The 27,078-nt window shown below is 36.1% G+C and overlaps 1 protein-coding gene across 3 annotated transcripts; it reads right to left on the bottom strand.

The window, feature by feature from the left end:
- On the bottom strand, positions 1–27,078 carry LOC111399494. Of its 3 annotated transcripts, XR_002703695.1 has the most exons (10): positions 26,566–27,078; positions 25,497–25,847; positions 25,140–25,399; positions 15,132–15,273; positions 14,589–14,960; positions 14,329–14,460; positions 13,608–13,736; positions 11,276–13,507; positions 10,891–11,015; positions 1–16 (listed from the first exon to the last, which is right to left on the bottom strand). XR_002703695.1 is itself a non-coding variant. In XM_023026846.1 (9 exons), the coding sequence occupies exons 1-8, from the start codon at positions 26,746–26,748 to the stop codon at positions 11,285–11,287; spliced, it is 3,792 nt and encodes a 1,263-aa protein (XP_022882614.1). In that variant the 5' UTR covers positions 26,749–27,078; the 3' UTR covers positions 10,702–11,015; positions 11,276–11,284. The 3 variants fall into 3 exon arrangements, 2 of the variants coding, with proteins under 2 accessions (XP_022882614.1, XP_022882613.1); XM_023026846.1 differs by lacking the exon at positions 1–16 and having other exon boundaries at positions 10,702–11,015; XM_023026845.1 differs by lacking the exons at positions 1–16; positions 10,891–11,015 and having other exon boundaries at positions 11,084–13,507.

Below are 27,078 nucleotides of genomic sequence, written 5' to 3'. Positions count from 1 at the left end.
CAAGTCTTGTACCACTCTGAACAAATACCTTATTAAATTAGTCTGCATTGGTCTCCATTACCTTTAGATATAATAAGATTTTTTTTTTCCCATTAGGTAATTGTAATACCAACGTAGTATAATTTACATAAAAGGGAAAAAGAAGATCTATTAATAACTAAACTTTGAAAAACTTGTTGGGGCAAATATAATGTTTGAGAATAAAATATCTCCACAACTAAAGGAAACTAATGTTTAAGCTAAGTATTACTTTTCCTATTCAAGTGCTTCAAATGAGCAAACTAGCAAGAAGAAAGTTAATGAAAATCATTAAATTCAAATTCAACTCTAATCATCTTAATCTCTTTCACCTTCGGACCTGGCCTCATATTTTGCAATCTCATCGCTTAGATAGTTCTTATGATGGTTGGCAAAAGTATCCCAGAAGACCTCAAAATTTAAAGTGGTCTGGGACTTCGCTACTCATCAAATGCTCAAATCCTTTATCGTGACTAACTCTTTGTTCATATCTCGTCGCTTCTTGCCATGCAAACTGAAAATCACCATAATGTTGTGCAAAAGCGACTTTTTGGTCCGCCTCAAACTCTTCATAAGTCCTATAGCTGCCACTCGTAGGTTCAAGTTGTGCTTCAAACTTGTAGACTGCCTAGCGTTACATTTCATCTTAGTCATTCTGCCCTAGTTCCATTCCAGGCACAAGTCCAACACATTCATATTCTCGAGAAAATATAACTATTCATAATTGCGCAATTTTAAAAAATCACATGCCTGGTAAGTAATAATGTGTAGAACAAATGCACAAAATTGAAAGCTTTCAAGTGCTTGTCGGGGCACAATTACTTTTGCATTTTAAGAAGAAATATGATCATTGATTAGTGCAATTCCATTTTCTTTATTCCATTTCATCATGAAGGTGACTTAAAATGGTAAATTATGGCTTTCGATTTTGCTTTTGCAAGTTTGCCATTTGAAAAGTCATGCATCGTAGCTCGTACTAATTTAGACAAATAGTGCACACACTTTAAAATGGGGGTATAAATGGAAGGCAAACATAAATATGTAAGCAAGGATGGCAATGGTGGGCGACTTGATGAGATTGGAAAAGGACGACTTACAAAAGTACCTATTAAATTGTTAAAGAGGAAATTGTACTTCTTGTCAATTTTTGACTTTGCATTTTTAAAATTGTCACTTTTTTTAAATCTTTACTAGATTGCCATATCTGGACATTTTTGCTTCCCCATAGAATTTCAATACCCTACATATCTTTGAGTTGACAACATAAAAAATTTGTACAGTCACAGTCAATCACCTCACAATTACATTTCAAAGTCCCTACATATATATAGATTCATTTCTTTTTCCCTCTCTAGTACGTTTCTTTGCAAAATTTCTCCATTCTCCTTTCTACTTTTCCACGTTTCCTTTCTTGATTCTTTGTTAACTATATGAAGCGCAAATCCTTGTGTTGTGATCTTATTTATGACGTCAATATAGAAGGAAGAAGAATATCTTAGGTAAGGTTTCGAATATTTGCATTTCTTTTTGTTGGTTGATTGAAGGTTTTGTTTCAAGTTCTTTATTAATGTTCCTATTTTTTGTTTTTCTCTTAGATTGCACCATCAATTTTGATTTTCCTACACCTAGACTATGAGTTATTTCGTTCTTCGTTTTGGGTTCGACTTTGTTTGGGGTGTACATTGCCTGGTGGGAACCAAGAGGTGAATAATATGTGCATTAATTATGAGGAATCCAAAATTTTAAATAATCTTATCTCATTCCATAGTTTGCAAATTAAAAATACAGAATTCATGTCGGTTAGTGTTGCAAATCTTATTTTCAAATAGATGGAGAAGCCATAAAGTCCGAAACGTCATGCCCGGACAAAGAGGAAGTTCCATCAGCTTGTAGCATGACAGAGGTGGCCACTATACCCGTCGAAAGCAACAATGATGTTAACACAAAGAGGCGGTGATCGACACACATTCGATTTCCTATAGCATCTATTAGGACTCTGACAATAGTGTTTTTATACACTTATTCGGTCCACAAAACATGACTAATTATTGAAAAAATTGGTTGAATATGACTTAATTTTATGCAATTTTATTTTGTATGGTCATATTGATGGATATGATAGAACTCAAGAGAAAAGATGTGAAAATGGCAAAAACAAAAGAAAACAAAAGTTCGAGGACCAAAATGCAAATAGCTAAAAGATGACGGGGAAGCATAATTAAGGATGTGAAAGAGTTAATAACAAATTTAGTGAGGACTTGAAGTATTGGGAGAAGAAAAAAAAAGAGAAAAAATCTAAAAGAATAACAAATTGAATTCATGGATTAAAATGCAACATTCGAAAATTTTTATAACTGAGCGACCACCCAGTTGTTTTGAGTGGGCGTCTGCCCAATATCAAGAAAAAATTACCGAGACAAAATCTTTAGCCTAGGCATCGCGGCGAAAAAATTCTGGTTCCATATTCTGACTAAAATTCTTATGGAAATAAATCTTGGGAGGTATTTTAAAACCCTAGGGAACCCATGGTTATGGACCCGAATTCATTTCATCCCTAAAGATGAGAGAATGCATAGAGAAGGAAAAAAACACATATTTGAAAAAATTTGGAGCCACAAACGAAGAAAAACACAAAAGTCGACGGGATTTCATGCAATTAATTAACCTAGTGATGTCATCTCTCCAAGTTATTATGTATTTTATAATTTCCTACATACTAGGCTAGAAATTATTGTACTGAGAGATCGATGAACCTTGTAATGTGATTTTTTCTTCTTCTTTATTCTATATTTTTTACATTAAAACACGTATTGAAAATTTTGAATGATTTATTGGGCCTATAATTGTGTGAGTTTGTTAATTTATTTCTCACATTCGAGTGAAGGAGAATAAGTTTGATAAGGTATAAATCATTGTAGAGTCCGATAGTGGATAGAGATATATCGCTATACTCTGCGTGAATCTTTAATTGGTCACAAAATTACATACATTCTAGTATATCTACACCCGTTATAGAGAAATAGGTCGGTGGTATATGAGAATAGGTTCAACTTTGCTTGAGAGAGACTGTTGGATAGATTTAAGGCATTGATTCTTTATAATTTCAATGTGTTATCAAAATTATAGGGCTAGGGTTGAATTGAGCATTGTTTGGGGATTCGTGATCCTAGTGTGTTATACATTCATTGAATTCATCAATTTGCCTTCCAAACATTCAATTTGCATTTTAATTCATTCAAGTCATACACATTTCCGTACCTAGTTTAGGTTGGGGTTTAATTAAGTTATAAAATCACTTTTGACAATTGCTTTCAGTTAAGGCCAAGATAAATAAAATTAGGCTACTCAATCTCTGTGGGACGATATTCCGACTCAAGAATCCACTTTATTATTTGTTACGAACCGTACACTTGTGGTTTAGATCAAAATCATTATTTTTTGTGAACAAGTTTTTGGCGCCGTTACCGGGGTTTGAGCATTAGTTTAATTTTATTTACTTTAGCACTAATTCGAACATTATTTTTTCTTATTAATTGTTTATTTTATTTTATTTTGTTTTAATATTCAATTTTAGACTTTTAGTATCTAAGTGCTACTACTGGCCGTCTCACATACTTGCATGTTAAGATTGACCGAAGGAGAATTAATTCCAACTTATCCGAAAATTGAGCGAACTTTTTATCGACTGCAAAGAGAAACTAGGGAAGCAAAATAACAGATGGCTAACGTGCACAATAATCCTATCTTTCAAGCCAAAGAAGAAGGGACAATGAATGAAGGCAACATGCTTGTGGGAGATTTCATGACTTCTCAAATAATTCAAACCCAGTCCAGCATTCGGTACCCACCGTTTGGGTAGTCTAACTTCCAATTGAAGACCAATGTGATACAATTATTTCAAAGTGGACATCAATTTTACGGCAGAGCTGAAGAAAACCCACATACGCATGTCTCTTGATTCTTGGAGATGTGCCAACACTTCAGATATTAGGGGATCTCAAACGATGCTATTAAATTGAGGCTGTTCCCACATACATTGCATGACAAAGCAATTGAATGGCTTGACCCTTAATCAATAGCCAACATCACTACATGAAACGATCTAGCATAGAAGTTCTATACCAAGTTCTTCTCACCCGTCAAGATTGCAAAATTGCATGATATATCTGTCTTCCATCAAGGAGATTCAGAGAACTTTGATGAAGCATGGAATAGATTTAAAAATATGTTGAGGAAGTGTCCACATCATGGGATTAGCAAGGGACTACAAGTCTAGTATTTCGACCTAGGATTGCTCCCAGCTTTCAAAAACATGGTTGACTTCTCATTTAACAGGTCACTATCCACAAAAACAAGTGATGAGGCACTCAAGCTATTCGAGACAATGGCTACTACATCAGCTATATGGACATCAGAACGAGCAGTTTAGAAGAGGACACATGGAGTGCATGAAGTGGATGAATATTCTGCCCTATCTGCAAAGATTGACTTACTATTTCACAAGGTGAAAAGCATATCACAATCAGCGAATGTAACATATGTACGGAAACCAAATTGTGAAGAAGTGGAGCAAATCATAGTACGACGGAATGCCCAATTCTGTCATATGGAATGGAACAATTAGAGTACATACAACGGGGTCAACATCAATAGAACTATCAAAATCTTGACACTTACAATCCCAGTTGGAAAGAACATTCAAATTTCTCGTAGGATGGTACCCAAAATCAGAATAGAACCCAAATGCAATTTCAGCAGGAAAAGACGCTTCAGTTGGAAGAGATGTCTTCAAATTTCTTGGAAAGGACTGAGACATACATGGAAGAAATAACCAATTCATGAAAAAGACAGAAACAACTCTCCAAACTTAGGGTGCAACAATTAAGAGCTTGGAGATGCAGATGGGACAGATGGCACTCACTATGACAAAAGGGCACCAGATACTTTGCCAAGCAACACTGAATTGAATCCCAGGAAACATGTTCAAGATATAACAACTCGAAGTGGGATGAAACTACCTGAAAGACACATTGAGAAGTTGAGTGTAAACAATGAGAACTCTACAGAAGAAAATATTGTACAGCAAGACGAGCATACACGTGAATCCACACCAAAGGAGAGTTCAGAGACGTCACGAGGTAAGGCCACCATTCTAGTTAATCCTTATGAGCCACCCATTCCATTTTCCCAAAGGTTGAGGAAGCACAGGATAGAGCAAGAATATAAGAAGTTCCTTGAAATTTTCAAAAAGCTCCACATCAACATCCCGTTCCCGATGCACTACTCTAGCTGCCCAACAATGCCAAGTTCCAAAAGGACATCTTAACGAATAAATGTAAGCTAGAGGAACGTGAAACTGTGATATTAAATGAAAAGTATTGCACCATGATCTAAAAAACTCCCACCAACACTGAAAGATCCAGGGAGTTTCACTGTCTCTTGCACAATTGGTGATTTTTATTTTAATAAAGCATTGTGTGATCTTAGTGCGAGTATTAACTTGATGCCACTCTCTATATTCAGGAAACTAGGATTGGGAGAACCTAAGGCAACTATAATAACTCTACAGCTGGCTGATCGATCACTTACACATCCATGAGGGATTATCGAAGATGTAGCGGTCAAAGTCGATAAATTCATATTCCCAGCGAACTTCTTGATTTTGGACATGGAAAAAGACAAGGAATGTCTATCATATTGGGACGACCATTTTTGGCTATTGTAAAAGCCCTCGTAGATGTGCAATTAGGATAATTAACTCTGAGGCGGGGGAAAGAACAAGTTTCTTTTAATATTTTCAAGGCAATGAAATATCTCACTGAGCCTAAAAGCTGTTTCCATATTGAAGTGGTTGACATATGAATCCTCTATAATTTTGAGTTGAAGAAACAGTCAAACATTTATGAGACCTCTGTAGTGCAATCTCCATCCACTCTCACTGATTCAAAGGAGATTAAGGCATTCAATGTGGGATATCATACAGATGAGGGGAGAAAGTCACACCACTTGGATAAAGACAGGGATGAAATTCGAAGGATAACTACAGTGTGGAACAAGACCATATTGAGCAAACTAGGTAGGACCTCCAAGCCATATTTAAAATGTCATAACACACCTATGCCAAAAGTCGAACTATCAACCATAAAATAGCGCTGGTTGGGAGGCAACCCAACTTTCTACCCTTTATTTATTACATTTTGCATTAATATAAGAGTTTTTCAATTTTTCAACATTATTAATAGTTTTAGGTCATTGTTCACCCATGTATATCCAAACGAGTCACAATGCATTGTGCACGAGTCAAGGATGTTGAAATAGTATTAAGTTGTAACTTGTTATGAAACTAAGTTCATGACTTAACGCATCCCACGTGATTTATACATGCACTATGAAACAAGTTTAAGGGAATAGTGCTTCACATGGATTCCTTCATGCATGTAAGTTCATCGATTATCATCATGAGATATAATACACATACTTTGCACTTTTGTAGGATACCACCAAGAAGACCTCAACAGGAAAGGAGAAGGTCGGCTCCACATATGGCATTGCGGGCCCCAATTTTCCACCACCTTTATACTGATCAAGAGAGTACTAGTTACCCCATTTCTTGTGCTTTCAGTTTATTTTGTCCTTCAATTATACTTATTTGAACTTCTACTTTATTTCAACAATGAGAGCAATGTTATGTATAAGTTTGAGGGAGGGAAAATTGTGGCATCCATTCTTCATGCATTGTTCATATTCCATCAATATATTAGTTTAATCTTTTACATTTTGTGTGTTTGTTGAGTGTTATAAAAAAATTGCATTTTTTATTGATTCTTGTTGTGATTCTATGTGCTTGTGTGGGCTTGATAGCCTTATCGAATATGATGTGAACATTGAAATAGGTATGCGTTAGGAACTAAGGATGTGGTATAGAATTTGATTAACTCGTAATTGATGATATGATACTTGACATTCCTTGAACACACACTCATGTTTTATATGTTAGGTTAGTGATTGGATTCTTGAATAAAGTAGGAGAAATCGAAAAAACCTCTATTGTGTTAACTAGTAACCCATTTTTAGAATAGTTTGGAGATGACTGAACAATTACATGGGAACATTGAGATAGTAGTGGTTCCGTGTATGAAATTCTACTATGTGGATTGTCTAGACCAATAAGATAAAGATTAAGTGAAAGTTTTAAGTTGAGGATTGGTTTTGGAAACCAAAGGTCTAGAAAAATAAGAAGGGGCATAAGATTAACGTGTGTAAAAATAACACTTCTCTCAAAACCTTTATGACTCGAGCAAGTAAGGTTGTAAGGGTATTTTGAAACCTAGTACCTTAAAGCCAACTAGTTTGGGAGTCATCGGTACAAAGCTTACTACACGGGTCATATAGAAAGCAAAAAGGGAAGAAGTTGATAAAAAATCATCTCATCAAGCCTTTATAACTCGATTGAATAAGCCGCAAGGGTTTAAAATCTGGTGCTCTAAAGCGAATTGGTTTGGGAGTCATCGGTCTAAAGCTTGCTACAGAGGTTATATAGAAAGCAAATGAGAAGATGACAATTAATTAAAAAATCAGAAAATAAGTGAATAAAAGACACAACAATATGAAGAAAGCTCTTGGACATTTAGTTGATGTAACTACACCTTTGATGCGAGGAAAGTAGCTCAGTTAATTTTAAAGGTTAAAGCAATCAAAATAGGAGAGTCGCTACTTGTTGACATGTGAACTTGTAATAGTGAGACCTATTCAAGCTAAGTGAGGGAAAGGATTGCAGTTATTTAAACTCCTAAGTTTAGAATACACCCCAAGATAATTGAGTAAAAAGACTAAGCTTGGGATGTGTATCTCTCGAGTTAGTTAAGGATATATCAAATCACTTTCCGTCGGGATTAACCTATCATGAGCTTAGTATGTAGGCATGAGTTCACACACACAGGTTGAGTATGCATTTAACAGGTAAGGGTTGATTTTGTTCTTGTACTATTGAGACTGCTTTTTGTGTTGATTACTGAATTCCAATCCTCAGGTTGTCGAGTCATGTTTTACGTATAGTTAGTCACTATTTCGTTTAAAGACAAACAGTAGTTCAAGTTTGGTGAGGTTGATAAGTGTGTTTTTACACACTCATTCAGTCCACAAAACATGACTAATTGTTGATAAAATTGGTTGAATATGACTTAATTTTATGCAATCTTATTTTGTATGGTCATATTGATGGATATGATGGAACTCATGAGAAAAAAGGGAAAAAATGAAAGTTCAAGAACCAAAATGCAAATAGCTGAAAGATGACCGAGAAGCATAAACAAGGATGTGAAAGAGTTAAGAAGAAATTTAGTAAAGACTTGAAATATTGCGAGAAGAAAAAAAGATAAAGGATCTAAGAGAATCAAGATTGAATTTGGGGATTAAAATGCAACATTCAAAAATTTTTATAACTGGCCATAGCCTAGTTGCTTTGAGTGGGCAATTGCCAAATATCAATAAACAACTATCGAGGCAAAAACTTTAGCCCGAGCAACTGCCCGAGTTTTGGCCAATCGTGGCGGAAAAAAATTCTTGTTCTTTATTCTAACTGATATTCCTATGGGAACAAATTTTGAGAGGTGTTTTAAAACTCTAGGGCCGTCCCTATAGAAGAGAGAATGCATTGGAAAGGAAAAAACATGTATTTGAGAGAATTTGAAGCCACAATAATGAAGAAAAACACAGACCGATGGGCCGGTGATGTTATTCTTCAAGTTATTATGTATTTTGTAATTTTCTTCATGCTAGGCTAGAAATTCTTGTACTAGAAGATCGATGAATCTTATAATGTGATTTTTTATTCCTTGTTCTATATTTTTGACCTTAAAACATGTATTGAATATTTTGAACGGTTTTTACACATTTAAGTTCTTCCATAATTATTGGGCATGTAATTGTGTGAGTTCGATAATCTATTTCTTGCATTCGAGAGAAGGTGAATAGGTTCGACAATGTATAAATCATCGTAGAGTTCGATAAGGATAGAGATATACAACTATACTCTGCGTGAATCTTTAAGTGTTCACAAAACTACATGCATTCTTGTATATTTGCACCCGTCATAGAGATATAGGCCAGTGATACATAAGAGTAGGTTCAACTTTGCTTGAGAGAGACTGTTGGATGAATTTAGGAGCGTTGATTCTTCATAATTTCAACGTGTTTTCAAAATGATAGAACTAGGGATGAATTGAGCTCTACTTGAGGATTCGTGATCTTAGTGCGTTATACATTCATTAAATTCATCAATTTGCATTCCAAACATTCCATTTGCATTTTTAGTTCATCTAAGTGTCGGTTTGCATTTTAATTCATTCAAGTCATACATATTTCTATACTTAGTTTATGTTAGGGTTAATTAGGTTATAAAATCACTTTTGACAATCGTTTTTCGATTAAGACCAAGATATATAAAATTAGGTTACTTAATCTCTGTGTGACGACATTCGGACTCTAGAATCACTTTTTTACTAGTTACGAACCGTACACTTGCGGGTTTAGTTTGAAATATTATTTTTAGTAAACAGACTCCACACACCAAGAAGTGGAGAAGGAGAGTAAAGAAATAGTGTGACGAAATTTGTTAATACTATATTAGAATCAATTTGTATCAGTATACTAAATGACCTAATTTTGCTTCTCTCCAAGAATGTGGTTATAAACACGATTTGGTGGTTGCATCCACGTTTGGTTACACATTTTTATCATTTCTCGTTTCTCATACTTGTTTGATCGTACGATTAGCACAAGAAATATTGTGGAATTTCTTGATTGAAGTCTAATTATGAGAAGTTTAAATACCAAAAACACTTCAGGATCGTACTATAATTAAGATACAAAATACTCAAGAAAATTGATTTCCAACAATTACATGAAGGAAGCTTTAAGATAAAATGGTACGCATGATTTAAGATTCATATTTTCCATAAAAATTGATTATCAACAACTACATTTAGGAAACTTTAAAATAAAATAGCACACATGATTTAATATTCAAATTTTCCATAAATTATGAATAAAGTTTGGAGGATAAAGGTACACTTAGACCTTAAATCATCACACCAATTGTTACTCAAGCAACACTTAAAGCTGTGATTTGGTGGTTATGTTCTAAGAGACCATAATTTCTTCCTTCCAAGAATTTAATTATAAATAGCATGGCGTGACTTTCTTCTCAGTTACACTTAAAACACTTTGATATGATCAGAAATAGGCCACAAATTATCTAGGACTTGACGAATGTTAACAGGAGGCCAAGACCAAGATTTGAGCCTAATTCGAGCCAACAACACCCGGTTGATTATTTTTTTGAGCTATGGAGCCAAAAGGGATGGAGTTGACAAGCCAATGATCAAGTTTTACGTTGGGAGTGAGAGCCGAAACCATTTGGACCAATATCATTCAAGTGGCTGAATTACAGGCAAACCAGGACACCATGGGACAAACATTGGATAGATTACGTGTGTCAAGAAATTCTTCTATAATTCAATCTTACTTGAACCAGCGATTACCAAATAATCACATATGCATAAGTAAGAAAAACTATTCTTAGATAGTGCAAGGCTTGTCATCAATCATCCCCAAGGCAGACAAGCAATTAAAGAGCAACACCACCAACACCCTGACGTAGTAGTCTTCTATTTTCCACGGAAATTGACATTGCAAAGCATTTTAGCTTACCATTCATTTAAAAGGATCAAATTTACCAATGAATCTAGCTTTTACCTCGCAGTTTTGGAATTCAAACAGATGGCTTTGGCCACGTACAAAATATTTCTATGGGATGAGATACTTAAATCATATCGTATATTTTATTTTATGTTGGATGTGATCACTATATACCTGTTCTGATCGGAGGGTTGTCCCATGTATATCATAGCTTCAGTAGTCCAAGCAAATTAAGAGCACGACGAGAAATGCGCTCCAACAAAGGCTCCAGCATAGATTTAAACAAGTTTGCCTGTGGCCTTTAAACATCACGAAATTTCTTAATATCTCCACAAAAAAGAAATTGAGCAAAGTGAAAACAATCAAATAAACCGAAAAAAAAAAAAAAACGTTTATCATTTTCCCATAGGATTATTTTGCGCGGAACAAAGTAATCAGCTTCCATCTCTCAGTAAGAAGAACATAGAAATAAAACTGAACAAAGCTTTCCAACACTCGGTTAAAACAAAACAAAACAAAACTAAGGGCTAAAACCAGAAACAGCATTTTGACATCTTACCTAACAAAATCAGAAGAAAGAGAACTTAATTCCATTGGTTGCAGCAAACAAATTGTATTCTTCAACAGAATCTTTCTTACTGCAGGCATCATGACCATAGGGTTGGTTGGTAGATAAATTTGGAGAAATGTCCCCTGCAATACCTTCTTTCAAAGAGTCACCATCCAATTTATATCCTGCTGAACGAGCTACAGGACCACTAAAGTGGAAAAGAGAGAAGCTTGTATTTCCCATTTCTGATGTTTCAGAATTCCCATTTTGCCCTGCTTTGACGACCCTTGCTGTTTGCATGAGACACTGCTTACTAGTTGGAGCTACCTTCTGTGTATTAGATTCATGTTCAGCTTCTTTTAGCACACCTAGACTCGGAACCTTGGCACACACTGTGCCAATGCCATTAACATGAGCAGCTGGTTGGAAAAAAGGCAACTGAGCAGAATTAAGTAAAGGTGGAGCCAGATGCTGTAAGGTTCTGAACTGCATAAGCCTTGCATTTCCATCCAGACCGTATCCAAAAGGGCAAGCAAATAAATAATGACTGTGGTGGGGGAAGGACATCATTCCATTTGTAGCTGGCCAAGAAACTGGACTCTGATGGCAATAAGGCATTGTTGGTGCCTGGAACATTGGACAGTGTATGCTTTGATTGTGGAATCGCGGAAGCAAAGATGGAGGCTTGGCACCCGCACTGACATTTGATCTACCATTATCACAATACAAAGTGTCTTTAATTGGTAAATTCCCTAAAGAATTGGTTCCATCACATTCAAGTGTGTGGCAAATGGTGTCATCTCCCCCCTCCATGCTTTGCCTTGGCTCCATCACAACTCGATGACACTTGGTGTAGACATTGTCAAGACAATGAGAACTTTCTCTACCCTCTGAACTTTGGCTAGCCTCGTCTGAATCTGATGTGGTTGTTAAGTCCAACATTTGATTGTTTGAAGAGGATGTGTTGCAGTCTTCCTCACTGAGGCAGGAGGAGCAGTTTTCGGAGTTAGAAGAGCTACCTATTGATGAATCTAACATTCCATGTAAAGTTAATGTGGAAGAACATAACTTGCTATCCTCTTCTGCTACATCCTTGGAGTATTGCTGGAACTTTGCCACTGACTGAAATCCATTTTGTCCTTTTCTTCCATTTTCAGTCCTAGACTTCATGGAATCTTGCAAACCATTATCCTCACGGCTGGTTGGTATTGAAATACTAGTCACTTCATCAGACTGAGTGGCAACAGGTATTTCAGGGAGGTAATCGGATTCGGTACCTTCAACTTTTAGAGTAGATATCGTAGTAATGTTAGAATCTGAATTGCTTCGGATGTATTTCTTCCGTGAATTCAATGGTTCCCAAACTTGCTTAATGTTAGGTGGAGAAGTGTTACCAGCTATAATTTTGCATTTAGGTCGTCCACTCATCTCTTGGGAGCACTCAACTTTGTTGTACTTGTGTCCACAGTAATATGGTTTTGACATTCCAGAGACCTCCAACTTATTCACATAATTAGGGTCCATGACTCTTGTAACATGTGATTCGGCCCTTGCTCTGAAATCATCACGATGGTGACATCTGTGAGCATGTGAATTGAATCTGTCACCTATCCTATTCTTAGTGCCCCGAAACTTTTCACTAAAATTTGGGCCAACATTTCTATTGTTCTTTGCAGCATTACTTCTAACATCAAAGCCATTGTCATAATATCTTGATTCATATTTGCTACTAAACTCTTTACCAATGGTACTTTTTCTCCCACCTGACCATTTTAAGTTAAAATCCTGTTGGGGGTCCTTTTTAAACTTAGGCTTCATGCAAGAATATTTGATGTGATCGTGCGGGAAAGTGCAGTTCCCATCTCTCATAACGCCAAATTCCCAATAAGAACTGTCTTCTGAATGGGTTTCCATATTTGAATATATTAAATCCTCCAAAAACTGGTCATCTTGAATATCTGGAGACAAAAGGCTAGATGAAATAGCTTCACCGGTTTCACTGACAAAATCTTTATTACTGACAATGTTTGAATTTTCATCAACAGTGAGCGTTGGTTCCTCCTTTGAAACATCAGGAACCACAGGATCCTGATTTGATTCAGCACATTTCTTCTCCTTGTTTTCCTTCTCTCTTAATCTTTCCTTTCTTCGGAGCTTTTTCTCCCTCTCTTTTGTTCTACGGCGCACCTTTCTTTCTTCTTCTTCACGCTTTTCCTTTTCTTCTTCTTCAAGAAGTTTAATCTGTAAAATCAAAGTTGAATGCAAAATCGAGATAATACCATGAAATTCGAGATGATATTCCAAGGATGAAAAAAGCTCTACATTATTACAGGTCCACTACCTGCTTTTCTAAGGAAATGATTTCCTTGCATGCAACGTGAACGCGGTCTTCCAGCAACTTCAAAGCAAGGCACACAAAAATGCTATGGGCATTCTGCCGTGCAGTTCCTTCTCTAAAGGCCTTTTCTACCTGCAGAATATATCTATCACCTAAGAAAACTTCCAAATGCCAACAAATACACTTGCAGATTAAAAGGTAAGACCATGTTACATTAAGCAAATACAGTAAGCAACCAAAAAAAAAAAATCCTAAGTCCTTCGATTTATTATTTCCTCAATAATGATCAAATTTCCAGGTACGACTACAAAAGGCAAATTAGATATGCTTGTTCAACCTCTAATACAGTCGTGCAAATTCCACTCTATAAGGAGTTTATAGCATTAGAAGTTTTGATCTGAGAATTTCTACTGATAACTAAAATATATCCATTCTTTTCAAAACTTGGTTGAACAAGGTTGACATACCTCAGAAGCCACGGCCATGTATATAGTGTAGGATATCTTAAAACATCAGAATCAAGTACCCACAACTATGAAGTAACTATTATTCAAGTTACACTTTGAACTACAAATATGGCAGACATGGGATACCTAAGACTCTCTCCACCACTACTAATGACAAGAAATTATAACCGGCTACAAAAGACAGTAATTAATTCTGTTGTTACTTCCTGTGAATTCAAAAAGAGCATTCATAGAAAAGGAAATTAGGATGAACATGCCTGTTCCTTGAATATTACAGTTGCAGCATCTAGAAGGAAGTCTCTAGCAAGTTCAGGACTCTTCGCATGTTTCTGAGGACGGGAGCACTCACCATCGAAGTCATTTCCATCCTTATCCATGGAATCATCATCCTGAAACCATAATAGCATTAAGAACATAACAAGGAATATCATGAGAAAAAATAGCGGAATGAGGGGGAAGGACATAGGAAAGAATTCCTCACATCTAGAGAAGATAATTAGAACCCACAAGTTAATACCTCTTCTTCTTCAGCCTCCTCTGCATGCTCAAAGAACTTTTTGATGCTTTCACCACTCGTAATTGTTACAAAACCATCACCAACAAAAAGCCTGCAATGAACGCATTGTTGACCTCTCAAAGCATGAGCTTTCACAGAAAGTTCAGAGCAGCGCCCATCCATTTTCCAGGCTCGTAGGGTTATATAACAAGCATGCAAGCCACTAAGATTTAGACCACCCGCTTGAACTCTTAAGTTCAATCCAACATTTTCAAACTCCAAGATATCAGATTTTCCTTCTCCACTTCCAATGGCCCATTCAAAGTGATGATATGTTCCAAATGTATCTAAAAAAGTTTGATGCCAATCGGCTTGAACCGTGTCATAAGAAACCTGACAATTTAGAATAAAGATGCATCATACTTCCAGGAAATTAAGTTATAAAACAAATATTTGTTAGATGTGATATATTGCATCACAAGGGTGGTTCTATTGATATAATCCAAATATCTAACAATTCAAGGAAAAAGGAAGTTACAATTGCAATATAGTTCAAAATGACACCTCATATTGGAAGGCTGTGTCTGCTACACAAAACCAACTTGTGCAACGAGGTTCCCTTCGCGTGCGTTTTAGTTCCTTCAGCTCCTTGAACTCTTTTATGACGTTTCTTCGGCAATCTCTACAAAAGCTTTTGCTGTCAAACCTGGGACAAGAAATGAATACTTCAGACTGGGATATAATCAATTACTCCTGCATTTCAACTTATAAAATCCATAAAAGTAAATTTCTCTTGGGAAGTAACTTTCCTATTTGGTTTTATTTATTTTCTAACAAAACACGTGCTCCACTTAGTAGCTGCATTTTTCCATCCAACCACCACCTTATTACTGATTCAACTTTCCCTCTAATAGTAACAGAGATAAAAAAAAATTGTGCACATTAAATGTTCATCCTTGTTGGAACGATTTGGTATAAACACTAGAGAGAAGAGGATGAATACTTTCCTTACCTCTACTTTCATTATATAGAAAAGTAAAGTCTACAAATATGTAAATAAGTAAATCAAAATAATGTTCTTACCTAATATATGTTGTCTAATATATGTTATTCTTAATTCATTTATCTCATTAACACTCCCTCTCAAGCTGGAACATCTATATAATATAACCCAGCTTGGAACAAATAAATCTCAACCGATTATCATTCAATGACTTCATAAACACTTCAACAAGCTGGTCTTCTGTCTTTAGAAATGGTGTAGATATATCACCACTCACTATCTTATCCCGAAGAAAATGACACTCAACTTCAATATGCTTGGTCCTCTCATGAGAAACTTGACTTGATGTTTTATGTAAAGCAGTTCGATTATTATAAAACATCGGAATAGGAGAAGAAGGTGAGAATTATTTTCTTCAAGAAAGTGTTATAACAATATCAACTCGCTAGTAATATGAGTCATCGCCCTATATTTTGCTTCTGCACTTAACCAAGCTACTACAGTCCCTTTCTTACTTTTCCAAGAGACAAGATTACCACTATGAAAACACAAAAAGCTGTAGTGGATTGTATATCTAAAGGAGATCTTGCCCAATCCGTATCTGTAAATCCTTTTACTTTAATATGTCCATTTGGTTTATACAACAATCCAAGACCTGGAGCCTTTTTCAAATGTCGAATAATATGTACCACAGCTTCCCAATGAAAAACCCGAGAAGCATCCAAGAACTATCAAATGACGCTAGCCGCATAGGAAATATCTGGTTGCATAGCGGTAAGATAATTCAATTTCCTAACCAAACGACGATACTTTTTCTGGTTCTTTAAGCGGTTCTCCTTCATCCTTCAAAAGTTTCAAATTAGAATCCATAGGAGTATCAACTAAACAAGATCTAAGAAAACCTGCATCATCTAACAAGTTAAGTACATATTTTCTCCGAGATAAGTTGATACCTGAAGAGACCTAGCTACTTCAATACCCAAGAAATATCAAAGCTCGCCTAGATCTTTGGTCTGGATATGTTTTTGTAGAAATTGTTTCAATCGGACAATCTCATCTGCATCATCACCAGTTATTAGAATATCATCTACATAAACTACAAAGATAATATAGCCTACATCAATTTGTAGATGAAATACTGACTCATCTGTTTGATACCTCTGAAGACCAAATTTTAGAACAACTTTAGAATACTTCCCAAATCATGCTCTTGATGATTTCTTTAACCCATATAAAGCCCTTTTTCAATTTATAAACATAGTTCCGGTACTCCCAGTGAGCTACAAACTCAGGTGCTTGCTCCATATAAATCTCTTCGTGCAAGTCTCTATGAAGGAAGACATTTTTAATATCTAATTGAAACAATGGCCAACAAGGTTAGCAGCAATAAAAATCAAAACGCAAATAGAAGATCTCTTAGCAACTAGAGAGAATGCCTCAACATACTCAATACCATACATCTGTGTGTAACCTTTAGCAACCAATCGAACTTTCAATCCATCAATAGTCCCATCAGAATTAAACTTCAGACCATAGACCCATCTGTTACCAACACGATGTATTCCAGGAGATGAAAGAACGAGTTCCCAAATCTTATTCTCGTGCAAGCCTGCCATTTCCAATTCCATAGCCTTTCTCCACCCAAAATCAGATAAAGCTTTTGTTATTGTCTTAGGTACAAAAATACTAGAAAGCTGAATGTGAAACAGGAAAACGAAGGTGATAACAAATCAAAAGTGACATAGTGACTGATAGGACGTTTAGTTACACAAGTGCTTTTACCTTTACGAAAAGCAATGGGCAATAACTCAGGAGCAAAATAGGTGATAGATACAGGATTTGTAGACGACAAGGCGACGGATGGGGCCGCAGGCGTTGATGGCTTAGATCGTTGAGTATAAACTTATAAAGAATGAGGTGGTTCTTAATGAGAGGAGGACAACTCTAGTGCAATAGATAGAAACGAGTCTTGTTCTGAATAAATACCAATTGATAGACATGGAACAAGTCAGCTAACGAGATCTCAAGTGGATTTTGGAGACGTACTATGATCAGGAAAATAGGTTGTGAACTCATCGAAAGTGACATTTATACTTACAAAGTAACGTTGTAGAGTATGATTGTAGCAAGGATACCCCTTCTATGTTTGGAAGTAACCAAGTAAAATACAATTCGTAGAGCGAAAGTCAAATATGTAATAAATGGGACCAAAGTGATGAATATAAAAAATTCATCCAAAAATCCAAAGAGGTAATGAGTACTTTCGAGAGTCCAATGATGGCATTATTCTCTTGATCCCACTGATCATTGAGAGTAAAATCAGCCTTTGTCACTTTTTGAAGACTTGGCAGACGGCTTGTCTAAAATCAAGTGCAATTTCTTTCATTCAACTTTTCATGTGCCATAGGTCTAGTCAAATTGAACATTTATTTCTTGAAAGACATGATACTAGTCACACAAACGAGTCAAATAGAAGAAGTGACCATGAAATAATTAACTAGTCCAGCATTAAAACCAATAGTAATTAAAGGAGCCCAAAATATATCAATAGGCCCAAACGAGTTATTCACCACAATAACTCACACCCAAATGAACCTACGAGCTGCTCAAACTACCAAGCCCAATAGTGGCTGAAATATGATAGCCCAAAAAATAATTTAAATCAAACTGCAACCCACAATTAAGAGTCCGCTGTTGCGTCTTCAAGTTGCATGTCGTTTGTTGTTGCACCTACAAAATTGACCAACCAATTTAAGAACTCCGACCTCTGCACCAGAGATGATAACACGGTATGAAAGACCTACTCTTAACAATAGCAAAATCACCACGAAACCACCACAGAAATCTTAGCCTAACACCATGGACACCACACCCACTACTCGATTGTTACAATCAACTACCATAGACCCATTCGAACATCAACATCAGAGACCAAAAACGGTGGAGATATAGTCAGAGCGGTGGCGGCTTGTGAAATTGAAAAAGAAATTATGGAAAAAAGGAAAGGAGAAAAGAGAAGTTGAAGAAGAAAAAGCCAAGGTAAATACCAAACCCTAAGAATTGACACTCTGATACCATGTTGGAACGATTTGGTATAAACACGAAGAGAAGAAGAATACTTTCCTCTCCTCTACTTTCATTATATATATAAAAGTATACTAATACGGAAACTAAATAAATCACAATAATGTTCTTGCCTAATATATGTATTTCTAATTGATTTATTTCCTTAACAGTCCTAAAAATTTAAATCAATTTCTTATGAGGAAAACAAGAAGATTTACTAAAATGAGACATTGTGGCAAAATAGTTTAAATAAAGTTGCAATCATTCCTCAAAATAATTTTACTTCAGCATGTTAACGAGTTATTTTACTATTTCCACTTGCATTCCCTACAAATGATTAGCAAAGCCAAAACCCACCTTAGAGAAAAATAATATACATCTTTTGGAAATAACTATAACTTTTTGCAATTATTAAAACACTCACAAAATTGCTCTAAGCTAACTCATTATCTACTTTGTTATCTTGGATAAGAATGCTTGGAAAAATATTACAATGCTGATTTAAAGACCAACATCACCCAACAAGAAACACGAGCAGATAACCCATAAGCGGTGAACAATGCAGAAAAGAAAGTCAATTGCCATCTACAGAGACCTACATCAAGATAAACTTTAATTGGTTATTCTGAGACTGTTGACATCACGGATGCTTAGCATAGTAAAACTGTAGACGAAATTGGAATGAGATTATAGAAGAAATTGGAATGAAATTTATGTGTATTGATATTAACAATGGTTCCACTACTTTATAGTACATAAGATGGTTAATAAAAGGAAAAAATTGCAAAGGTAATAATAATCCTACAATCAATCCCAACAATTACAATCGGTTAATTCTCATATTTAGCTCATTTCCAAAGATAGTACATAGAAACGGTTTCTTGTACTCCCCCTCAAGTTGAACTGTAAATTTGATCATGTTCAACTTGCAGTTAAGATCGTCGAATATCGGTCGGGACAATCCTTTGGTGAACATATCTGCAGTTTGTTCTATATTAGGAACATACGTCATACAAATAGCTCCATCATCCACTTTTTCTTTGATAAAGCGTCGGTCCATCTCTACGTGCTTAGTTCTATCATGTTGTACTGGATTGAGAGAAATGTTGACGGCTTCTTTGTTATCATAACAAAGTTTAATCGGAAGTTCCAATTTAGCTTTCAATTCCTCCAAGTGTTTTTTTATCCACAACCCTTCACATATTCCTTGTGCTACAGCTCTGAATTCTATCTCTTCACTACTTCTTGCTACTACATTATGCTTTTTGCTCCTCCAAGTTATCAAATTTCCCTATACAAATGTACAGTAACCGGTGGTCGATCTTCTATCTTCGATTGATCCAGCCAGTCTATATCAGTAAAGACCTCTGCTCCATTCTTTTTACCCTTTTCAAATAATAGTCATTTCCCAGCTATGCCTTTTAGATATCTAAGGATTTTGTATACTGTTTCCAGATGAGTCTCCTTAGGAGAATGCATATATTTGACTTACCATGCTGACTGCGAAGGCAATATCAGGTCTAGTATATGAGAGATAGATTAGCTTACCAATTAATCTTTCATATCTATCCATATCCATAGTGTTCCTTATATCATTTATTTTTCTTGCCTCAATAGGTGTATCACTGGGTTTGCATTCCAACATGCCTATTTTAGTTAAAAGATCAATGATGTATTTTCATTGAGAGACACTAATGCTCTTCTTTGATCTTGCAATTTCCATCCCCAAGAAATACCGCATTTGCCCTAAATCTTTTACTTCAAATTTAGTAGCTAAGCACTTATTTAATCTTTCCATCTCCATTATGTTGTCTTCTATTAGAATTATATCATTAACATATACAATTAGGATTGTCTTTGTACCATCCCTAGATTTTTGAAAAAACATGGTATGATCAGATTGCCCTTGTTGATATCCTTGCCTCTTCAAAACATTTGTAAATCTATTGAACGAAGCTCTTAGTGATTGCTTGAGCCCATATAGAGACTTCCTCGGTTTACACACTTGGTTCTCTTCATTTCCTGTTTTGAAGCCTGGTGGTATTGTCATTTAGACCTCTTCTTCTAGTTCACCATTCAAAAATGCGTTCTTAATGTCTAATTATTGAAGAGGCCAGTCCAGATTCACTGCTAGAGACAACAAAACTCGAACAGCATTTAGTTTTGCTACTGGTGCAAATGTTTCAGTATAGTCAATACCATAAGTTTGTGTATACCCTTTGGCAACAAGTCAGGCTTTGTAGCGATCTACTGTCTCTTCAGCTTTGTACTTCACATTGAACACCTATTTGTATCTTACTAGTTTCTTCCCATTTGGCAAGTTTAAAACCTCCCAAGTTTCATTTTTCTTCAAGGCTCTCATTTCATCCATTACTACTTTTATTTTGGTGATTCCAAGGCCTCTTGAATATTTTTTGGAATTTCTGTCCTATCAAGGTTAGTTGTAAAAGCACGAAATTTTGTGGATAGATTATTGTAAGATACAAAATTGGAAATAGGACGAGGAGTACAAGACCAAGGTGGTTTCTTGAGGGCAATGGGTAAATCATCATTATCTGTGGATGTGATTTGGTTGAAGACGTTCTCATCAGGTCCTTTCACCGGTTCTGACTCTCTTGGGTACCTCAAGTGTGAGATTGTCCCCATACTTTGATTTAGGCTTCCTTGAGTAAACTAGGATTCCCCTGTTGCTTTGTTTTTCAACATCTCCCCCTGATTTCAAGTTTCCTTCAGTATGTGGCACAATAGAAGGTGGGGTGATGGTTCCAGTATATAGGTCAGGTAGAGAAAGATCGAATTTTAGCGATTCGTGATCCAAGAACCGATCTTTACTCAAACTCTCTCCCTGAAGAGAAGGTTTTTGGAAGTAAGGTGTGTTTTCAAAAAAGGTGACATTGATGCTCACAGGAGTCTTTTTGGTAGATGGATCATAGCATTTGTACCCTTCTGAGTGGGTAAGTACCCAATGAACACACACTTGATTGCTCGTGATTCAAGTTTGTTTCGGTGCTAAGAGTGGACGTGTGGAAAGGTAGTACATCCAAACACCTAAATGATGCTCGGATTCTCCAAAAATAGTGAAGTATCTGTGTCGACACGGCATGATACGAATACCGACACAGGATGTGTTGGATTCTCGATTTTGAACTCGGACACGGTTGGAAAAGGGGGAAAACAATGGACTGGTTTGCGTTTGTGGCGGCAATAACCATTTGTTTCGAGTCTTGTGATAGAAATGTATGGAGGATAGAAGCAACATTTGCAGAATTTTGCGGAAAGGGAAAGATGGGAGTTGGAGAAGATGATTGGTTGGAGAAGATCATAGGTTTTAGGTGTGTATTAAATGGGCTTCTGCGGAGCCCAATGAAGAAGTTAATGATTTGAGGGAATTTCCGTAAACAAATGGGCTGCCCTTCAATAAGTGTATTTTTCTAATAAAAAAAAAGAAATAAATGAAAGAATTAAGTGGTTTAAAAGTCAACAATTCATACTGTCATAAATTAGGGGTTATTTCTAAAGGTTTTATTATTTATTGTAAATGACATGATTTGCTTTTTGCTTTAATTGAATCATTTCTTTAGGAAAGGAATTTATAAGACGTTCCCCGTACCGATATCCAAAAGTCGGATCCTTTTTAACCGTATCACCATATCTTAATTTTCAAAATGAGAGGAATCCTACTTCCAGATACGTACCCGTATCCGACACCCGCACCCGAGTCCGAGCATCATAACTTTTAGGGTTAGATTTGTTTTTAGATAGGACATTGGAAAGTGCTTTTGAAATTTTTGTATAGGTGACTCGAAGGAGAGGAACGACTAGGCACATAGTTGATGAAGTATGTAGATGTTAAAATTGCATCTCCCCAAAATGTCTTTGGAATATTTGCAATAAACAGTAGGGCACGAGAAACTTCAAGTATATGTTTCGCTCAGCAATCCCGTTTTGTTGGGGAGTATCGACACAAGAAAAAGATGAAAAATTCCACGTTTTGTTAGGTAGTCTTGCAGAGTGGTAATTATGTATTCGGATCCATTATCAATGCGTAAGATTTGGAGTTGTGTTTGAAATTGAGTTTGGATAATAGAATGAAAATTTTCAAACACTGAGCGTACATCATCTTTCTCTTAAAAAGTATACCCAACAAACTCGAGTGTGATCGTCGATAAACGTGACGAACCATTTTGTTCGAGTACGATTAGGGATGCAAGAATGTCCCCATGTCATTGTGAATCATGGCAAATGTTGAAGATGATTTGTATATGGAATATGGAAAGGATGTACGCTGATATTTAGCAAGTTCGCAACTTTCACATTGAGATGGAAATACACGTTTTAAGTATGGAAGACTAGGGTGACCCAATCTACAGTGCCACAATATAAGTTCACTATCCCTAGAGACAAATGTGGAATTACCACTAGTACGTGGACCCATATTACTCATATCTGCTTCCCCAAAGTAGTATAGTCCCCTACACTCTTTAGCACTGCCAATCGTCTTCCTTGATGAAAGGTCTTGAAAGATACTATAGGATGGGTAGAAATTAGCATAGCAATTGGATGTTTTTGTTAATTGACTAATAAACAGTAAATTGCATGACAGGTTAGGAACATGAAGGACAGAATCTAGTGTTATGTATTCAGAGATTCAAATACTCCCTTTTCCCGCAAGGGAATTAGAAGGAGCTTTGGAAGGAGTCGAACCAGAGGATTGAGAGCTAGTGAACATTCAGTAAAGTTGTTCCAATTGTTGGTTTTTATTTGGTCCATTTGCAGCCCTTTTTAAAGGACGGTCCATTATCTCTTTTCTACTTGATTTTTGGGGGCCCAGTGTTAGGCCCATTTTTGAGTTACCTGTTCCTAGCCCATTATCCTTCACCCTAACATTGGTTGATACAATATTTGGCTCATTACTTTTCTCTTTCAAAACCAACACTTCCCTAGAGATCTCGACCGTCTCCTTCATAAGCACTGATCGTCGCACTTCCTCTCGTTGAACTTCCCCAAGTACTTCACAAATCGCCAAGTGGTCGAGCGTCGTTACTGGGACCCATGTTTTGTCACAATGACTACCACAAAGCCCACTACAGCCATTGCAACCTGCAAGTCCACAGCTGAAACAACCTCGATCTCCTGTACACCTCTCTACCATACCATCAAGTCCTTGGGTTCCAATTGATGAACTGAACTTGGTTTCAAAATTGGACGTTTCGGATGTCATCGGGTTTCTGCTATTGGTGGGGACGTTCGCCATTGATTGACCAGGTTAGAGGTACCTCTGCTCTGATACTATGTTAAGATTTGAGGTTCCATCTTAAAAGGTTAACCTTATTAAGACGAATAACCTAAGATCTTTTTAAGTTGGTTTAAATATCGGTATTTAACCAATGTGGGATTTTTAACTTTTAACATGCCCCCACAAGATCGTGACTCTTTTGAGTAGACAAATCTTGAAATCCATATGCTCATTTATTGAGACTTAATCGGATCAAATCGTTTGTTAGAGTTTAATGGGTTCTGATACCATGTGGACGAAATTGGACTAAAATTTTTGTGTATTGATATAAACAATGGTTCTACTACTTTATAGTACATAAGATGTCTAATAAAAGGAAACAAATTGCTAACTAAGGTAATAATAATCCTACAATCAATCCCCACAATTACAATATGTTAATTCCCATATTTAGCTCCTTTCCAAAGATAGTACACACACAAAATTTCCTACAAAAATAGACTTTAGTAGCAACTAGCAAATAACAAAACCCTTTTTTATTTCATGGAACTCTCAGTAATCTATAGGTTAATACTGATTAATAGAGGTGGAGTTCGAACAGCTTAGCTAATGGAATCATTGATAAACCCCATATTTTACCCATCTGAATACATGATTTGCCTTCACTAATCAACAAAAAAAGGCTGCACAAGTCATATAGCATTCCTTGTATTAGGCCTAGTAGTCCTGTTTGTGCGAACCAACTCATTTCAGTCACGCCAATTAAGTCATCAAGATGGGATAAAGTAAACCCAAATGAGCATGTGTGCTAGTCTAAAGAAAGGCTAGGCCAAGTAGTTCTTAGACTCTTAAATGAAAATTTCAGATATTTGTACTTGTATACATTATTACAAGCATTTGAAGATAACATACTTTGCTCCTATAGTACTTAATGCTGCTTAGCATTTCCAGATGTCACCATTATAACTGCCTAGACCAATCATTTGATGTCAAACTCTCCTCTTTACTCCAAAAGAATCATAGAAGTTTGAGAAAATGAAACGAGCCGACAACTTTTTCCATCAAACAGAATCAAATTAAAATTAACTTTCCATTTTGAATAGATGATTTTCCCTTCTAGTTTAAACCAGCCAGGATATGGCCCTCTGGGCCACTTAATGGACAACTAAACATTAGATTCTCCTAATAACAACCATTTCAATGTATGCACTTATTTAAAATAGCTATCTAACTTAAAAGGCAAACAAGGGAACAAAGGAGCACAAACCTATACATGAGCCTTTCAATAAAATCTTCTTCCTTCATCCTTAGAAGTGACCGGTGAGTCTCTTCCCCAAGTGCTGACCAAAAATCCACCAATGTTTCCACAGGCAATCTGGCAGTGTGAAGAGCACATGTTTCCCTTGTTCCATGCATTCTTCCATATCCTGTGATTCCTAGGCTAATCCATCCTCGACCACCCACTCCACATGCATCTGGATAAAGCAACTCACGTTCCATTTCCCGTGCACGTGCACTGTTGAAGACCTGATTCAAATCAGATAAAGTTGGCTAAGTGTGCCCAATAAAAAAGATGAAAAAATAAATAAAAATAAAATAACAGTCACTTCAAAAAATAATTTACATTTTGAAGCCCCTTCAGAGACTTTGAATAAAGATAACAATCCAAAATGGTTAGTGTCCCGTCACGAGCTGCAGTTAATCCTCCCCATGGGTGTATAGACGGATCTTGAGCATCATCTAGGTGCCCATTTGTATTACATAAGTCACTCTCATTGTTGGCTCTTATACTGCAATTTCCACCTGCAACTTCCTGCGGTGGGGACTTCCCATACATGACAATCTGCGAAAAACCTTCAAGCAACAATCCATTGCATCTAGAGCAGTACATGTTCTTACGAGCTTGCTCAAAGAGTGTTTGCTTGTCAATCCTCAAGAGCTCCTGCCGTGCTTGCGGCGCCAGCTCACTCCAAAACTGCAAGATAACAAGAAAGAATTTTGACACATCCTGTTTAACTTATAAGACTACAAAATAGAAACTCATTATTATTAAATGATCATATGCATTAACTGAAAACACATCAAAGGACAAACCGATCACTTTTTTCATTTAAACTGCATTGATGAGAAACCATAGAATTAGTTAAGTCCAAAGTAGTAGTAAAGTAGATGCAGTTGTATTAATGAAGCGCAAACTTTATCACTCAAATGACGTTGTCTAATATAACAATGCTTATCCATCAGATTAATGAAGGAACATAACAGTGCAAAAGGTCCTTTCCGGATAAAAGAGAGCAAACACTTTTCTAATAATAGGGATAGACAAGAAATGCATCTATATCACGAAGTTTTTTAGATTACAGTTCTTACTAATTAAAATGACAAACACAGTTTTTTTAAGTGAGCATAGTTTTAGTAACTAATTCAGCGAAGAAGGCATAAAACAGAATAACAACACATATTTCTTATATTAGACAAAATACGGTATAAGATCTAATCGAAAATTAGGAAAACTACTTCCAGGGAACATACAATCTAAAAACACAACTTACACAGTCATTCAAACTATAAAGTCTAGAATAACTCAGACCATAAATTCAATAAACCACAGAACCCGATAATTCAGTACCAATTATTTAACTAATATTTCAATGGAACTGAAAAGTATACATGCGTTGTATCTGTGTATATACCTTCTGGAGTTGATTGCAGCTCACATCATCACCATGTTTTGACCGGATCCTGTTCCCGTGACCACGCAAAACTAACCCTCCATTCAAGGCAGGAAACGACACCGGCCCGCTCCCCGCCAATGGATTCTTATAAAAATTATTATTATCGCTAAAATTATTATATCTCTGCGTTATCCCTGGCATTTTTCCCTAATTTATTTCCTCACACTCATCTCAATAATTCCCTCCAATCTCCATCGTCTGATTCACCCAAGACGATATATCAATGTCTTGAATCTAGAATCAATTATCCCTTGATTATCCGTAATTCACAGATGAAAAATCAAATTAATTCAGATGAACAAAGTCGATAGAAAATGATAGGTATATGTATATAATTATATATAACGAATCTATATATCTACACAAATGGGATCTCTAATCTGTGGGTGAATTTGATTGTGAGAATCCAGGATCCATGGTTGGGGAAAAAGGTTGGTGACTCAGTTAAAAGAAGGGGAGTTTGGCCATTAG

The sequence above is a fragment of the Olea europaea genome, chromosome 9 (genome assembly GCF_002742605.1).
Source record: "Olea europaea var. sylvestris chromosome 9, O_europaea_v1, whole genome shotgun sequence".
In the NCBI taxonomy this organism is placed as follows: Eukaryota; Viridiplantae; Streptophyta; class Magnoliopsida; order Lamiales; family Oleaceae; genus Olea; species Olea europaea.
Note: the sequence above shows the minus strand (reverse complement) of the source record. Positions and strands in the feature narration are given on the sequence as shown.

Excerpts from the sequence above, each read along its gene's own strand:
- LOC111399494 (XM_023026846.1), bottom strand. The coding sequence starts at position 26,748 with ATGCCAGGGATAACGCAGAGATATAATAATTTTAGCGATAATAATAAT. Across the intron at positions 25,400-25,496 it reads CTCTGAAGGGGCTTCAAAAT|GTCTTCAACAGTGCACGTGC; the intron begins GTAAATTATTTT and ends GATTTGAATCAG. Across the intron at positions 15,274-25,139 it reads ATTGAAAGGCTCATGTATAG|GTTTGACAGCAAAAGCTTTT; the intron begins GTTTGTGCTCCT and ends TTCTTGTCCCAG.